We start from the raw sequence: 18,812 nt of genomic DNA, 5'->3' as shown, positions 1-18,812 counted from the left end.
CTGTTATTTGTATGTGTAGAAAACCACCTAGATTTAAGCACTGCAATTTGTACAATCCAGCCTAAAACTGCTATTTGTGTGTTGTCTGCATGTACAATCCCATATGTTCCCAAGCACGCTGCAATGTGAGCGGGACTGACAGTTAAAGAGCAAGGCAGAAAGGGCCGTGTCACGCTCAGTAACCAAGCAACCTCCATAACAGAGCACAACACTCCTGCGTAGATTAAACTCTGTCTCAGTGATACAGTTCGCTATTTTACAGTGTGATTCTACTTGCAGGCCAGGTCTTGGCAAGATATTTGTTGCTACAGAAGAAAATAATTTGTTACATCCCTTAAGTTATGTTACTGCCTTGGTTTCTCATGTGCAAATCTTTCCCCTCAATTTGCTGTGCTGTAGGGAGCGTGGATTGAAAGTTACTTCGATAGGATGCGTGTGCTGTAAGTTCAGCTGTGTCCAACGCACTGCTGGGTTTCTGTTGTGCACCTCAGCTCTTGTACTGGGTCGGCAAAGAGCAAGTAATATTGCAAAACCAGTAACGCTCTGTGTTTCAGAAAAACAGTGTTTAAGACTCTGGGATCAACACAGGAGACTTCTCCCCTACATAATAAGCTCTAGAATTTTTTGCCTTACAGAATTGCCATCACTGCCTAATGCAGACATGTTGAGGTGTGATATACTCCCACTCATTTAAAAAAGTTGGCCTCAGTCAATGACTAGTGTCAACAGAAGAAAAATTAAGTTGCTGGATTTGGTTACTTCTGCTGGTAAACTGGATTCAGCCCCGCCTTTCCAGTGTGTGTGCTCTCCATGCTCAGGATACTGAGATGTTATCAGCTGAAACAAATGGTTGAACACTGCTTAAAACCCAACACCCCTCCCCTCTGAAACCTCAAACCATAGGAAAAAACCTGCTGTTGAGTTGCTAATCTCTTGGAGATAGAAAGGTCCCACCCTACTGATGCAAGATGAAAACACAAATCTAACCTACATACTCTGTGGTGACCTCATCATTTAATTAAATCATGCATACGTAAGATGAGATAGTTTTCTGAAGATTTATGTCCAGAAGCATGTTTGCTCTGGAGCCAAACCTTCATTTACCTGTGGGTTAGCAGCCATAATAGTGTAATTCCCATCATCATCCAGGGTGGAGGCTGCAGTATGCAGTGAGCAAGTTCCATCAGGTTCTCTTTGAATTCGGTAGTGATCACTTCGTTTGGAAATTTGCTTCCCATCTTTAAACCAATAAATCTGCCGGAAAAAAACAAGGCACGGCTGATAAGAGGCGGGTGCTCATTGTCATCATTTCTCAATTACCAGCATTGACGAATCTTAACTGCTGAAAACCTCTCTGGAGAGCACAAAAAGGAAACCAGTTTGATCATCTAGTAAAAGTGCAGAACCACACTCGGTGAAGCACTTTCATTAAAAGACAAGTTACAGGTTAGCAATCCCTCAAAGGGAAAGATGGTGTCATGAACATTTACCAAAGAAAATTACAGGGGCATTAGGGCTGTGCCCATTGCAAGGACAGAACTGGAGATGAACGTTTTGAGAACTGAAAATAGATGTTACTATAAAGAAAAGTTCTGTGCCAGAGAAGATAGCTATTTTCAATTTTTTATATCACTTAAATCTGAAGAAGTTGCAGAAAGAACTTGAGGATGCTATTGCTCTCTTTACAGAAAATAAAAACACACAACGAGGTGATTATAGGAATAGCTAATTCAGTGGTGAATGAAACAGAAGTAATGATCTCACTTTTGAAACACCAGTTTTGTCTCACATCCCTTGTGCTGACTGGACCAAAAAGCCAGAAGGGGATTCAGCTGCTGGCGCTGGCAAGGAGCAGGTCCGTGTGCTCAGCATAATCGCATGACTGAATCCAGCAGTGTCACCCCGACGTGACAGACAGCTGCAGAAGGACAGCTTCACCAAGCCACGGGAAATACTTCAAAACAAGTCAGCACGTAGGTATGTAGCCTTGGATAATTGCACGCCAACACCAGTACAGTTCCAAGCTGCACAGAACAGTTACACGATCTATCAAACGGAGGTCTTTTCCATTACTTTTGATACATAATTTTATTCTCTGGCTGACCTAAGATCTGCTTTCGGTGAGCCAAGAAAATGATGTATGCAGAATAATATCTTATAATAATCCATAAATTACACAAAAAAGTATGTACTTTTAATGCCTCAAACTTGAGGAAAAAAGAAAATCAAATATTTTGACCTAGCCTTGGGTTGTTTTTTTTTTTTTTTTGCTATATTTTAAAAATAGCATAAAACCCCAAAGCGAAATCTGCTGGAATCAAAAGAAAAATGTAGTGTAAGCATGAAAACACACACAGGAATATGTGAACCATTTTATTCTAGGAAGGCTGTATTCAGCTCCCCAAACCCAGATTTAAGTAGAACATTATTTACTTGTCATTTCTGAAGCGTGTGTTACTCCACAACCTCAGCGCTGGTCAGCGTTACTTAAATCACTCGTGCAGAAATCTGCAGAGCTTTTATGAGGTTAACCTGTACAAAGTACAACAACTGCCTGTGTCCTGGTCGTGTGACTGCTGCGACTATTTTGCGTGAGGAAAACACAGATTCTCCTCAGTCTAATTCTTGAGGCGGGACTTTAGGTCTTACAGTGAGGAAAGGGTGCTGGCTTTCCAGTGAAAATGAAGCGACAAAGCAAAGCACAATTCCTGATAGAGTTTAATCTGCCAGGTTCTTCATACATGCCAACATTTCAAAGCTCTAAATTCGCTCACTTGGGGGAAAAGTTAAGGATATACTTTTAAATTTCACAAAAACACAATGGAGAATGTTTTGGAGGGAATGAGTGGAAATTTCCCTTAAAAATTAATTACCGTGTATGGTTTTTATATTAACAAGCATTATGTGCAGCTAGAAATGATTTCATTTCCTCATAGCTGGTTATACTTGTTTCCCATTTTGTCTGTCAGCAGCCTCGCAGAGACTCTGTGGTGCTAACAAAAGATTTAGTCATGTCTTCTCATCTGCTGACAGAGCACTTACTGGAGATGCAAAAGATATTTGATCACTTATATACACATGCTAATGGATGCTGGTAACGATATACCTGCAAAAAATGAGTTTTAACTTGTATGCTTTACATGTGTCATAATGTTGCTTGGAAATCTACTGCATTAAGTAGTAATTATTTAATAACAATGCACTTATCAGAAATATCAGGAGACATGCCAGGAATTATTACATGGAAATACATGCAAATCCATGCAACTATCAACTGAACCAGCTATCCAAACATGATACATGTGTTGTCCAATGCTTCCACTAAGTTTAAAAGCATTGGCATCACTGGCTTTTACTTACGAGTAGTTAGTCTTAATATTGCCGTTATCTGGCATAGAGTTAATAAGTGAAACCACTACTGCTGGAGACAACGGCCCTCGCAGTGAAGTATTTTCTTTCTAGGATACCTTTTAATAAATGTACCATTAAGCTACATAAGCACCAAATCCTGCATCTGGATTGCTTTTATTTGCACCAGATTTTCAGAAACCAATGTGTAATGACTGGGAATACAATGGAATACACAGTACAAAAGGGGTTTTGATCTTGGGCAGCACAGGCATTTTTAATCACTAAGAATTATATTCAGTCATGTGAAGAAGGAGCAGTACAAGCTTTACGCAACATTCATGTCTCAACCTTTCGTATGGCATTGTCCTAATTCTGAAGGGAAATATCCCTTAAAGAGAAGTATTCCACAATCCCTCCTGTATCACCACAGGTTCTCATTTTAATGAGAAAACAGTTTTATGTTACACTGAAGGTTATAACAAAAGTAGACTCAGATTTTAGAAGTCATATTTATGAAGACAGAATTTGCACATCAGTATTCAATTTACATGGCATGTTCAGGGGAAAAAATAATCAAGCCAATAACCCTGCTTAGAAAAATCCCTTGTAATGAATGCCAGATTTTAGAAACACCACAGTCCTTCCCAAAGCCATTCCTTGGCAGAGCTGCCAGAATACTTAGAAGGGAGGAGCTTCAAGTTAGTAAATTATTTCCAGCTTTTCATTTGCCAAAGTAAAGAACTGATTCAGGGGCAACACTTCCAGCTTCAACAAATGACAGCAGAAGGGCAGCCCTCAGCCATCGAGCATTTCAGAACTGCTATCTTGGCATGGTCCGGAGGATGAGGGGAAGATTTGACATTTGCAAAGCCCAGATAACAAGTAGTCATCCAGCAGGACTGAAATTGGTTCCATCCCAAGCAACTTAACAAATCGCACAAAGCATCTGCAAGTGAATGGAATAAAGGGTCACAGTCCCAGGTGCAAGAGGCAAATCACTTCTTAATGTGCATGCTTTGACATTGCAGAAAAACAGAACATCGTATCTGAATCAGAGTGCATTCACATCAGATACTCCTGTACAACACTGTGCTTCAGGGGAACTACTAGTGCATGGTTTCTTGGCTGTGCAATCCCTAATGCCAAAACAAGGAGAGTAAGGGGAAGGAGACATCCTCTTTCATCTGTCTTACATCAGATTAAGATGACTGTGAAACTAAACCTTAATTGGAAACTGTGAAAATTAGGGAATGGCTACGTTGACTAAGACTGACTCATAAGAGGTGATCCAGCAATTTAGTCATAAGCCTCAGGCAAAAAGAGTCCCTCTCCAGCACACTGCACCTCTAGCACCAATGAACCCATTTGTCTTCTACCCTTCTTCGGCACAACAGACTCTCCTGTACTGTTATCTCAAAAGTAATGCTGGACATCAGGGTTTGGTTTCAGTCAGACTGGGCTAATCTTCTCAGTGTGTGTCTTCAGTCTGAAGCAGGAGTGCTTTTGTGATATGACTATAGCGATCAGCCCCACTTACTTTGCAGTGGTTCACATCGTGTTGTGGTCTTGGAGCACATAATTGGATTCTTTTCAGATGAAACTAAGCCAGAAAATGTGCTCCAAGAACACATCTAATATGCTGCATCTGCATCAGTCTATGGGACGAGATTAGAGCTAGCCTGAAGTAAAACCTTCTGAAATGCATGCAGGGATGGATTCTCATTCCACAGATTTGCTTCTTCTGCTCTCCATTACTTGCTCATGTAGACACAGCTCTAGTTCTCTGTTGTTCTTTTCTCTGCTACCTGGCAAGGACCATTTTTTCTTTTTACAGTTTGTGCAGTATTGTACACCTATATCATTGGACTTTTAAAGTCAGTCATTTGTATCTATCTCTGTTCAAAATACCTGTAAAACTTACACTAGATGAGAGATTTGAATGCGGCTGCTGCCGTGAAGATCCTACCTAAGAGATACGGCACTTTTGATCTTGTCTAAGAGGGAAAGAGCCCTGTCCACAAGAGGTCACTGTAAGAGCTGCAAGGCCCTCACGGGAAAGAAAACGGCTTTGGCAAGGAAGCTGAGGAAGCTACTGCTTCTGCCTGCTGCATAATGAGTCAAGCAATTTGCCAAGCAATTTTTGAAATGGTTAAGCACAACCTACCAAAGGAAGGCATTCTTCCAGGCTACTGACATCATACAACAGGTACATTTACATTTGCTAAAAGGAAATGCTTCCCAAACCCAACCCTCCCTCAGAAGCTCACTCATTAAAACCTCACCAGCATGTCTGGTCTTGCTGTTGGGATATATGGAAGCTTATGGTATTTTATTAGGCCTTCCTCTAACTTTCAATAAAATTTAGTCTTGTTAGGGTGTGTAGATATAAACTCTGCAACACTGAAGAATGCATAGATACCACACTGGCTTCTGAACCAGAAGCAGCATATTTTTGCGTAAGCACATTGCTGTGCCTGAGCTAATTGCCCGTGTTAACCCGAGGAGGTTGCTTTGGGGACTACTGTGTCAGCTCACAAGGGAGTTTGTAGCACCGTGCTGCGCTCTGGGGTACAGATGGACCCTGCGAATAACTCTGAAAATGACGAAGTATTAGTTCCAGGTAAAATAATTGAGGTGAAGTCTCGGGAGGGAGTACTAAGAGCCGATGCCTCACAGCAGGATTTTTTGCCTAGTATAAATATAAATAATTCCAGCAATGTCAAAAGAGATTTGACAGTTTACACCAGCTAGAAGTCCTTGTCAAGAGAGAATATCTGCCGTTCCTCTAAGATACAGCCCAGAGGGTCCAGAGGCTGACTAACGTACCAATTGCAAACTCTTCAGAGCAGTTCTAGCAATGTTTACCTTCTTTTCTTACCTTTGGCTTTGGATTTCCTGCCACTCTGCATGTAAATGTGACTGGCATTCCCTCAAAGATTTTGTAATGTTTCAGCTTTATCTCAAAATACGGTGATATACTGTTATCAAGAGGTTCATCTCCATGTTGCACCTCATCATCTGATTCTTCCACAGGAGATCTCTCCAGCCTGTATTCAATTTCACTGATCAGTCTTTGCTCAAAGCTGGAGACTTTATACTCCTGTCAAACAAGAAAGGTACATATTAATGCCCAGCTTCAACACATTGCTTAGCAAGATGTGTTCCTAATGTATTGGGGTTTTTTTTTCTTCTACTGATCTTTGACAACCCATTAGGTTTTACATATAAAAGGAAACTGAATCTTGTTGAAGAAAAACACTATAATCTTTGTCTCCAATAACTTTCCTATGAAACAATGGAGACATCTGGTATGAGGCAAAAATTGTATTTCATGTTATCTTAAGGTCTAATTTATAAGGGGAAGGAAAGTCATTGGTTGCTTTCTTTCCATTTTTTAAAAAAGCCTATAGTAATAAAAGTATACTGAAGCAGTTCATAAAGACAAAAGAAACACACTAATATTTCCTTGAGGGTACAGGCAGATTTAGGGTGGGTTTTGTTTCCAGATGGCCAGAAGACCATATGGTTCACATCTGCTATTTGCATAGGACTGTATCGGGGCTGCATCAGAAGGCTAAAATGATTTTGTTTATAGTTGCCTGTAAAAATGAGGAAAAAAAAAAAAAAAAGAGAAAATGGCAACACTGGCAGTCCATGATAGTTGCTTCACTTTACTCCTGTTGCCACGGTCCCCTTTGTCTGGCCAAAAGTATCACTTCTTCCTTAAAAACAAATTTTGTCATAAAAGCATTCAAGATATAGAAAAAAGAGAGGAAACTTTCATCCAGTGTAAAACACTATGGCTAGTTTAAATTTGCTCTTCTGATACTGGGAAATGTTACTGCTGTGACATACACAGTTGTTTACTTTCTTGAACTGTTCACTCTATCTACTTTGCAGTACCAAAGTCCTGCTTTGAATCTTAGTGATAACAAAGATAATGCCAGAATGCAAGAAAGCTCAGAAGCAAGGTGGGGGGGGGAGGGGGAGCAGGAAAAAAAGCATCTATCTATCTATCTATCTATGTAACTTTTTTAGCCAATGCTCTCCTGAGTCAGCAGAAATTTGTGCACTCTTTCAAATGACCTTTGGCCATTTATTTACAGTAGAACACATATCTCATATGTAGCCTCTTTTCACATACTCATCCTCTATCATCACCTCTCATCTGGGAATGTCATTTAGTCTTTCTGCTGACTGGTTAAAGAACTAATCATAACCTTCGATAAAAGTAAAAAATCGAAGAAAAGTGAAACACCTCTGTAAACTGCAAACATACTTTAAATCTCTTTGTTCCCTCAAAGCTTATCATAAAGGCAAATTACGAAGTACACGTGGTACATATAAAGAGCAGCTGATTTGGATGCAAGGCAGTTAGTATCAGTGTACGTTAACACAACGGCAGACAGACACTGGAACACACTGTTACTGCAGTTTAGCTGCCTGCGCTCAGACAATCAGGATTATAGAACAACTTTAGCACCCTGAAGGGAGGGCAGCCCAAATCTCCCCAGTTTTTAATGCTATGTGACCTCTTGTTATCAACCATGAGCAGCAGAAGGGAAAGGGCAAAGATGACAGAGGAAAAGGAAAAAAAAAAAAAATCAATGGACAAAAAAGCAAGACAGAAAAAGGTGAAAACGTTAACCTTTTGAGTGTCCACAGGACTCACTACAGAAGCACCAACAGAGCGAACTTCCTGCAAGGGCAGAAAAAAGATCAAGAGGCAGAAGGAATACCAAGAGTAACCCAGGACAGTTTTGCAGAGTTTTTAGCTGGAGAAAGTACTTTATGTGGTAACATAAGCAAACAAATGCTACACATTTCCAAATAGCAACTCTGGCATCTGAACAACGGAGAATGTGTACCTGGCCCTTCAAGCAGACTTTCTGTTGTGTTTTTGGTCTGCAGCCAAAACGTGCACATTACACACATAAAGAAAAGATGGTTTCAAGATAGTAGATGTATTTTTGCCTTGAGAGACTTAAAGGTCAGGACAGAATAAGATAAACGGAAGAGTTTAAAGCCGAGAGCAGACATTTGAGAACTCTCAACCTTATGGAAAAACTGAGCAATGGGCATGTGATTCTCCAGTTTACTTCACTGATATATAACATATGACTTCTGTAATCAAAACCGTCCTATCTTGTGTATATTTATTGTCTTATGTAGGACTTTTTTGTTTTTTGTTTTTTGGGTTTTTTTTAGACAATCACAGCCAGTAAAAAAGAAAAATTGAAAGGAATTTTTTTATTCTCTTATGAAAGTGTAGAGTTCTGTGGCACCTGTATAGCAGGCTCCTCTTCTGGTTCCTGGATGTTGAAGACAGTTGCAGCACTATCTGCTCCCAGCAATCGACGAGCCATTTTTTCCTCGTACGTTAATTTCTGAACAAAAAATAAAAAGGGGGATGATGGGGAGGGAAAAGAAGAAAGAAAAGTGCTTATTTCTCTTTAAGAACTACGAGGCAGTTAGAACAGTAAGCAACGCTTTAAGTAAAGTTAAGAAAAGAGAGCAGCAATATGTTTCTAACAGAAATTTTATACCGCAGTTTGTGATGCATTTTTTTTGCATTACAAGTGGCTCTTCTGGCTTAAGCGACCCCTGCCCTGACTCTGCCATTTGTCTCCATTCTCTTGCCAGGAACTCGGGCAGGAATGAGCAATAGGAACTGCTTAAATCAGCATATCCATTAAAAAAGTGCATGTCAAATCATCCTAGCCGTTCTGCTTGATTTTTACATTAGACCCACACAGGAGAAAACTCTGCCAAAAATGCTACTTGATTATTTTGTCAAAAATATGACAGCTTTATAGAAAAATATATTCCTTAAGGTTTTTAATTTCTGTTTCTTCTAACTCTTTCAGAAATTATGAAGACAGCTTATAAAAGACAATTTACACTCAGAAGGTGACGCCAGTTAAAATAAAACTCTAAGCGTACAATTAAATTATCTGATTATTATTCCTTCTACTTTCAATAACACATTTCAGGCACTTAGGCACTTTCTTACAAATCAGCATTGCAAAAAAATGCCAGTAAATGAAAGGCAAACTCATTACATGGTGATATTGTCTCATTTAAACAGAAAAATGGAAAAAGAATGGAAATTGTAAAACATCACACATCTACTTAATGCTTCCATTTTAAAAAAAGCTCATTTAAATGAATTTTTAAAAGATGTCATATTGTAGCTAAACCAGCAGGCTGAGACTCATGAGAACTAGGTACCAGTGTTGGCTTAGTTACAAATCTCTAAGAAAGTCATGAACTTTTTTTCACTTTAATTTCTTCTGTGATCACTCCAAGTGCCCCCAGCCATGATTACACAAACAGAATCACTGAAGACAGGAATCTGCAATACAAAAGCCTCAAGGCAAACGCAAACCCGGAGTTTAACTTGGTTCAAGCTCCCACATCATCTGATCACAGGTCTCTTTTTTTTTCGTCAGGCCATGTGAGCTTTCTCAGGACATTCCATTCATTTGTCCAGGCAAAACATCTTTCTCACTTTCCAAAATAGGCATTGACAGTCATGCTCAGCCCACCTCCCTTGAAAAAACAGAAACTTGTACACTATGAGAGTGATCCTCCTTCACTGCCCAACCTCGTGCAGTCAATGGAGAAAGGTAAGTACAGAAGTACGAGTCACTCTGAACATCTTCCCTACTTCCCTCCATTGACCTCATTAAGAACCAGAACCCGGCAGCTGTGTACTAGACCATCTGACTCAACAGGCTGCCTTGAACTACACCACCATAGTCCACCCCTCTGACATGGCAGAAAACTTAGCGAACTTCTGAGTACGGTCCTGAGAAACCTGAAACACACCACCTTTCAGTGACACAAAGGTATCCCAAGGCATTCAGATGCTTTTGAAAACATTTCATTGACAAAACAGGAGTGCCAGTCTACATTTTAAAAATTACTTTCCTCTTAAAAGAGATTCCTGCTTCAAAGGCATTTAAATCAATGCCTTAATAACTGTAATCAAGTCTTAGGAGAGCTGCTTCTCATCAGCTCTGAGCAGGAAGAGTTTGGTATTTTATCTTTTATGTATATCTTAAAATGCACAAAAATTAATGGAGAACTTTGCAGCTGTGCATTTCAATTGTTTGATATGCCCATTTTACCTCATATCTTGACTTCTCAAGCAGGTCGTTAACTCCTGATAAAGTCTGTAAGTTATTAGTATAGGTTATTTTATTCTATTGGTCAAAAAAGTCCCACAGCTGCAAGATCTAATGGGTTGTTTCTCATCATGAACTGCCTTGTCCTGCTCTGACATCCACTGACCACCTACTTTTTCCCCTCCTTGTCCACTGGCTGGGCAAAAGGTAGAATGAGATTGGACTGATCAAGAGCTATGCATATGTTTACTGGCCAGCCCACCAGTGATGAACAATCAACACTAAATGGTCTCTGAGGCTGAAAAAGCCCTTGAGGTACAGACCGTACAAGTTTCTTACACAAATTCATCATCTTGGAGACCTCTATTGCTTTGTTAAGTCCAAGTAAAGTTGCCCATCAGGAGAATGAATGGTAGGCCAAAATGTACACTATCATTCCTTATGGAAATGCAGCTTTGCAAATGAAATTAAAAATAATAAAAACATAAAATGTTAAAATAATATATAACAATTATTTTACATGCAGCATATCTGAGAAACTACCCATGATGCCCACTCCTGTTCCCTGGGGTATTCAATGTTCTTTTACCGGTTGCCCGTTGTTCAAAAGGTCTTCCTTGAAGCGAAGTTTTCTTTCCAGATCCTGAATTACAGCGTCTTTTGACCCTTGAATCTCTTCGTCTGATGCTATCCTAGCAGTTCTGCCTGTTTTCTTAGGAAATCCCCTGCAAAACAGTACAGGAAAATTCATAAGCTTTCCTGAAAACATTGATATTTAGGAATTTATCTGGAATCACTGCTATATGGTGAAGAAAATGACATTGTGTCTTTGAAATTAAGGTCTGGCATCTTACTTACTATGCTGCCCCTTCTAACTCACATCACTGGATGGTTGGTTTAAGGACAAATTTGAAACTATGCTACATTTGTGTGTTAGTTAAAACAGGGCTCAGGGTTGTGTAGCGGTGGCTGTGAACACCATACACTCCAAGAGGAAACTGATGAGCAATGGCAATAAAGCAAAGTGGGGGAAACATGAAAGAGAAAGCATGACTAGATAAATGGGCATGGAAGATAAACAAGGCTCCTATGAAGTACCAGATGGATAAAGACCAGAAAGATGTAAGACAGGGCAGTTAATAATTAATTTCCTATACTATTTATTAACTAATTCCTTGTTACAGCTTTTCAATACACAACACATAACTTCATGTTTATTCTTCATATCTCTGTGAACACCTACCCGGAAGGCAACACGTAAATGTTGCTTCTGAAAGGAGAGCCATTCACAGAGTCCACGTTACACTGGCAAAAAGAAAAATCATCCCTGCAAAGCAGTTTTCAGCAGCAGGATTTCACAGGGAAATGGCAACCCTTTCACAGTTCGCAATCACAGGGCCAAGCTATTCCTAGTCTACAAGTTATGACCGCACTTTCGGGTTGTCTCACTCCCATTTTCTGAAACGGCACAGGAAATCTTCTGCTCCAGTCTGCGCTGATACTTAACACTTCTCAGTAATGTCACGATGGCTCTACTGCTGGAAGTGCCCAACAATGGTGGTTTCTACTGAAGATCAGCTGTTCTTACACAGTTGTGAAGAAATCAACATTGCTAGTAGTATTTTAAACTTTTAGCACATCCCAGTTCTCCAGTGAAGTCACACATTATTGTTTAAAACACTGATACCAATTCAATACTAGTTTCATTTGTTGATTTGGCTTTTTAACTTGATTGACTCAATAGAGCTCAGCCCATGACTTTTGCAAAATATAGAATCAAATCAGGCAAATTGATAAGTTCAAAGTTGACAGGGATGGAAAAAATATCAAACTAACATGTAAGGGATAAACTTCTTTCCAATACACAAATTAATCATTTAATTACTAACACCAAAATGTTAGACAAGAATCATATGGGCATAACAATTTTTCTTGGGCGTTCCTGCTCTGGCAGGGGGATTGGACTAGATAATCTTCTGAGGTCTCTTCCAATCCCAAACATACTGTGATTGTTTGATGCTATGTTTCTTTAACATGGTTAGAGAGAATTCACTCTTCAGCAAGTTGTTTCAATGATAATTTTTAGCATTAGTTAAAATGAAACAATACCCATGTGCTGTCAAAAGCTAAAAAGGAACTAAGTGAATAGATGGAAAAGACAACAATTGGAAACATTTCTGTCTAAATTCCTAAAACATTTCATCAAAGTAAATAGATTAATTACTGAAAGTAAATGTAAAATGGGAAAATGGTGACATTCTTGTAAAAAGAACTGCATTTTCAGATTAAATCACAACAGAAGAAGAGCAGATGTTTGCCTAATATATCACAAAGAGCCAGAGAACATCGCTTGCCCTAGAAATACTCAGCCACTAGCTGGAGACCTTCTCAGTCACCAAGCAGAATAATCCCCTCAGCATTTGCCTGAGGATATTCTCAGTCAACAAGTAACAAGCAAATTATCCTCCACTTTGTTTCGAGGAGGAAGTCAGGAAAGCTATCCCATCTACAGGGAGGCAAATGAATGCTGAGAAGGAAGAGATAATGTCTCTTCAAGAAAGAGACCAGAAGGGAATCCGAAGGAAATGTCCTTTAGGAACCCTGGACCAACTGCTGGAAGGCTGGTGGAGAGGTGGCATCTCTCTCCTCATGGTCTTTCCCTTCAGCTTCCAGCCTCTTACCTCATCCAGCCATGGAGCCAAGTTTTGTCACTTTTTGGATAAGGACGGGGACACACACACACACACACACACACAGAACCAACTTCAAGGCAGCAAATTTCAAATTTGGCTTCACCTTGAAGCAGCCCTGTGCCAGCTCCTGATGGAGACATGCATTCTACTGCAAAATTCCAAGTGATACATTAAAAATACAGTTTTCATTTCACATTCTTACAAACTTCAGACTTGAATGAACAGAAGGAGTCTTAGCAGAAAAAGACCTGTTGATGCCTGGCACTCAATAGGCTGTAGAGGTAAAATGTACAGTTTACTCAAGAAAGTCACAAAACTACATGAAAAGTGGAGGGATGGGCTAAGTGCTCTGGAGTGGATTTCAAATAACAAGTGAAAACATTTTCTGAAGCATTATGTTATCTCTGGAAACAAAAATCCTGTAAGCAAACACACCCAAAAAGGGAAGGAGCAACAAGAGAATTACAGGTCAGTAAGTTCAACGTCCACACTACATGGAAGAAAATAATATTCCAGTCAATTTCAAAGCAGCGCCGGATAATAAGGAAATGAAAATGCAATCATATCCACCTCACACTCCTCTCTCTGTCAGGCTAAAGGGCAGCAGATAGGCAAAAAGGAGTAGCTTTGATACACTCCAGTTCGTGGCTTCTGAGTGAGCCACCAGGAGCTGCAGCAAGTTCCCCAGTAAATCAGGGACACAGAGTCTGGCTGAAATTTCTATTATACAGCTACATAACTGTCTCAAAAAGTTATTCAGAGAGTATCAACCATTTTTTTTTTCCTATAAAACTGGGAGAATATATACCAATGAGGTCTTTCAAAGGTCTATGTATATTAAGTTCAGTACTTAGCGTTTCAACCTTAAAAACTAGAACAGTGAAATAAAAAAAAAAGCGTTTCTCAAACTGGCTGATGACACTGAACTTGCAAATGTTGCAACTCATTTGCAGGTAACAACTGTCATTTCCAATAATCTTCATAATAATTCTAGAGGTGATCTAATGATGATTAAACTCGGGAAAAATGTTCAAAGCATGAAAGCAATAAACATGAAAAATTAGCACTAACATATTAAGCACCTCTCAATAATCTGTGAAACTACAACTTGGACAGTAACATCATCATTTTAAAAGGAAAAGAAATATAATTCAGACACATTAGCATCAGACATGAAACTTCATTGTTTTCCTTGCTGTTGGACACTGAATATAGTTTTGTCACTGCCCTTCAAGAAAAATACAGCAAATTGTAAAGTTATTGAACACGAAAACTGTCAGATGGTTTTGAAAGCATAGCTTTTGTGACAAGCTATGTCACACACACACACACACACATGCACACGCACACAAGAAGTCTTGCTTATTTGGTCAGGAAATGAGACGAATGAAGATAGAGGTGAATGAAACACAAAACATCAGAAAACAGCTGGCATTCAATGATTCTCCATGTCCTTCGAGGAGACAACAACTTGAAGAACAACAGGCCTAGCTTAGACAAAAACAATGTAGAACTCTCCTTTCTCCACTCTTCACCAGTGACAGGTAAACACTGGAACAAGTCATGTAGGGAATTTTATTTAAGAACAAGGCATGCAAATATCTCAGCAATGGCCTGGGGATCCCTGGTAGCTTTTAACAGGAGTGGCAGGCTCCCTAACAACCTTCCAGATCTCTGGTTATGTGCCAGAACATCCTGAGCTTTGCACAGTGGGTGTGGAAATGTCATCCAAGATCTGGTCAAGGCAACTTGCCTGAAAACCAGATTCTTCTCTATTTACATTCAGGAAGAGGTATTTAAGCAAGGAGGCAGTCAGTTTAAAAATGTAACTATAAAAAGGAGTATCAGTCAAAATTTCTTCAAATGCCTTTAGAAAACCTCTTTCAGGAATATTTTAAATTGGGACAAAAAAAAAGAACAGCTGCACAAGAAATGTAATTCTTCCTGCAGATTCCCTTTCTTGTTTTACATATATACACTTTAAAATATGTACATAAATACATATCTACATACATCCCCCCGCACCAAATTAGCTCTTAAGACACGCAATCTTGAGATGATTTTCAAAATGACTACGAGGCAATGGCAACAAATGGAAGGCCCTTAGTAAATCTATCCTCTGAAGCACAGATTCATTTAGCTTGAGAGACGGTTTTCATGTCAAGACAGCCTGACAGCAAATGTTCTTCAGCTGCTTTTGCAAATATTTTTCACCGTCCTTACTTCCCCTCACCTGGATGCATTAAGTTCCTAAGATTTGTGTCCTCCTTAGTGGCTCATCAGCTTTCTTTTCATATTTTCTCAGGAACAGTATTAAACAAAACACTCTGCCAATACATGTGTGTATTTGTACATTCATTCTTTGCCTGGTACAATTTTCAGACCATATTGTGAGTATTAAGGTAGCAGGAGATAGCCAGAGAAGGTATATTTCAAGATACTGACACCATTAATCTCACGCACACAACCACTACCACAAATGTGCAAGGAAACTATCAGCCTTTGAGAATCAGGCTCAAACCCACATAGATTTTAAGTATCTCTGAAACATGCACTTAAGCCACTGATGGCCTGAATACAGAGACAAAAGCACGCAAGTCTGAATTCTTTAGGTCAGAAAGGGTGCAACAGAATTGCCAAAGCTCAGGCATCTTAATTCTCACACAGAGATTTTTGACAGCAAAGGTTTTTGCAACCTTGGCTTGGGTCTCCTTAGTTTGGAATCTTTGCCCTAACATTTGTTTAGAAAGAAGGCCAAACCAGCAGTACTTTTCATGTTTTAATTACACAGAGTGCATGCTGGATGCAATTCCTTCCTTTCCTATGTACCTTTTATAGTGTAAACAAGGGCAACAGGCTGGCTGTTGTTATCCTTCCAAGAACAAATTCCTGTTTGCAGCCAATATGGCTCAGTTTCACAGAAATCCAAATCAATTCTCTGGTACTGAGGTAATGAACAGTAACTTGATTTTTCGTTTAAAATGACAGCCTTCCAAAAATACAGCTAATTCCTGCCCATTTACCACATTTCTCACTTACTGTGAGAACAAAGTTACTACAAGCACTATGATAGGTCAAACTTTGAAGCTGCAGATGCATATTAAAATTGTCTTAGTCTGATCTTGTCAAACTTACTATGGAGAACAGGAATCAGCTCTGTTCAGTAATGTGACCTTACGTGCATCTGAATTCAGGGAATGCCTGAGGCACAGACCTGACTAAGGCTGACTTGCACTAAATGAAACAAAAATACAAAAGTTCAATTATTTCTACCACCCAAGAAAAGATTATGGAACTGTAGTTGAAAAAAATAAATACGTCATGCCTCACCATTGGATAGGATCAAGACTGACATAAATAATATCTATTTCTGAGCAAGTTTTAACCTTCTTCATTATTAGACAACACAGAACAAGTCCGCTTTTTCATTCTTCGTTTCAGCTGCTTCCCCACCAGACCAAGTTATCCCTCTGCCTCATGCTGCACTGGTTACCATAGATATATAAGTCCCGTTTGCTTCTCATATGTCCACATATTTGGATACTAATTGAAAAACTACCACCTATTTTGTAACTGGTCATCTTCCCTGATTGTTACCAGCATTATGCCAAAACTGATGATCAAGAAGAAAACACTAAAGCGTTGACTACTCCTGAATATAGAAAAGGCTGGCACAGACCTCACAGTCCCAAAGTCTTGAGAAGATACATGTAATTACCAGAATCCCAAGAAAAACCTACACTGGACTGAGAAAAGTTATAATTTCCAAAATATTAACCATTACTCCAGTTGATGAAATGCTAAAGATTAAGGTCTCCATGACTATCAAGCACTGTACCTGGCTTTTACATTCACAGACGTTTCCAGGGCGTTCGGATCTGCTTAAAATAAGGAAGTTACAAAATTAAGTCCTCAGAAGAAAAACAATTTGCAGACCAAGAAAGGGTGCAAAGCAACGGTGCAATTTGTATTGAAATAAATGAATTGGTACAAATAGCCTCTCTTTCTTTCCAACAGAGAGGTGTGCACACTGATTCTCTTAGTTAAGTTCACTTGTCACCTTACAACATTTTTAAATATCTGTCAATACCATTTAGAAAAAGAACTGGATAGAAACATCTTGAAAATTATATTTCCAGATGCCATGATTATCAGGATACAGTAGGTCAGTTATTTTGGCTCCTCTGTGTGTGTCTCCATGTTAAATACTTGATCTCTATTTTTGAGCAACTTAAATTGAATAGATCTGCGGCACAACCTGGATTTCAAAGTTCAAGTGGAACAAATACACATTAATCATATTTTGAAAACACTGTTATGGATATGTATTTTATGATAGTCACGTGTATGTATATAATAAAAAGGTGTTACATTGTGCGAAAACAAAGCGTCCAATATGAGCTGTTTCTGAGTAAAATAAACAAGAAGTGATCTGACATCACAAACAAAACATTCAGGTGTTGGCCTAATAGGCACAAGTAGTATCCAAGCCATGGGAAAAGGAGGTTAAACATAAACAATCAAGAAACCTTAAACAAAAATGGTCTAATGGACAGAAGCAATAACTGAAGAAAATTTGGGGTTGGGAATGAATGCAAACTCCAATATTTGCTGGAATTTTTCCAGTTACAGAAACACTTGTCTTCAGATATATTTTCCTGAGATCCAGGGATAACTCCAGGTATGACTGAATAGGCAGCATATGAAGACGAGTTGAGCTCCCTCAGAAGCAAGAAAACACCCTGACCTTACTTCTCAGTTTGATGTTGGAATTCTTAACCAAGGTATTCCTTCCTACTTATCACTATTTTCACATCAAACATGCTGTAAGTATCCTCCATTTTATACAGTTGTGACAGACATAACTCATAGAAACAGGAAAAGTAAATGTCCAGTGTGCACAGGACAGCATTACAGTTGACTCTAAAATGAAAGCTGCCATCTGTATGGGAAGACTGCTGAAAGCTGTCAGATAAAAAGATGGAGAAGTGCAGCTTTTCCTCAGTGGTCACCATCACTGCTAACTGACTCAAGGGACGTAAGGCTTACTAAAATATTTGCCTCCGTGCTACTTGAGAAATTCAATGGACTAGTCGCAGTACACAGCTGCAAGAACAGACAGAGCTCTGATGTTGCTATTCTCATGATTCCCACAGAATCTTCTTTAAGATTTGGATTTAAGGTTCTAGAGATCACTGAAACAGCAATTAAATTTATTACCTACACTGATGAAAGCAGCTTATTTAACTACATTTTACAAGATGCTTTTCAAAGCAATGTTTTCTATTTCCATTCTTTTCCAGAAAGTAGTAAATCTACGGTTTTGCTCTTTCAACAACCCTGCGAAGTCAGGTGGGTTTTTTTTTTCTTTCCTTTTTATTTTTTTGACTAAGGTAATGTTACTGAAGATATCTAGTTTAAGAAAAAAGTCATCTTTAAGGAAAAGTATCTACTTAAGAAAATACTGTATTTAAGTTCCTTTCGAAAGGATATATGTATAGCTGACAATACATGTTTTTATACTTAGAAAGAGATTCATTGGATAACTCCACACCTTTTAGTAGCAATATTTATACTCTTGTTATTTAAATCTTCACTAAATAGGGATTAATTTTGTTTTCTCAAATGCTCAGGTCAA

At 39.0% G+C, this 18,812-nt stretch overlaps 1 protein-coding gene across 2 annotated transcripts in view; it reads right to left on the bottom strand.

The window, feature by feature from the left end:
- Positions 1-18,812, bottom strand: part of PALLD (palladin, cytoskeletal associated protein) — a gene marked incomplete at both ends in the record, with an annotated part of 193,699 nt that overhangs the window by 11,877 nt on the left and 163,010 nt on the right. Inside the window, 5 exons of one of the 2 annotated variants that reach the window (XM_080343535.1) lie at positions 1,105-1,254; positions 6,230-6,451; positions 8,000-8,050; positions 8,637-8,738; positions 11,071-11,206. In XM_080343535.1, coding sequence (XP_080199661.1) covers positions 1,105-1,254; positions 6,230-6,451; positions 8,000-8,050; positions 8,637-8,738; positions 11,071-11,206 — 661 coding nt within the window. Of the gene's footprint in view, positions 1-1,104; positions 1,255-6,229; positions 6,452-7,999; positions 8,051-8,636; positions 8,840-11,070; positions 11,207-18,812 lie in introns of those variants that run through there. The other variant, XM_080343536.1, reaches the window with a different exon arrangement.

The sequence above is a fragment of the Nesoenas mayeri genome (assembly GCF_963082525.1).
Source record: "Nesoenas mayeri genome assembly, chromosome: 4".
NCBI classification, from domain to species: domain Eukaryota; kingdom Metazoa; phylum Chordata; class Aves; order Columbiformes; family Columbidae; genus Nesoenas; species Nesoenas mayeri.
The sequence above is the reverse complement of the archived record's forward strand: the minus strand, read 5'-3'. Positions and strand labels throughout refer to the sequence as shown.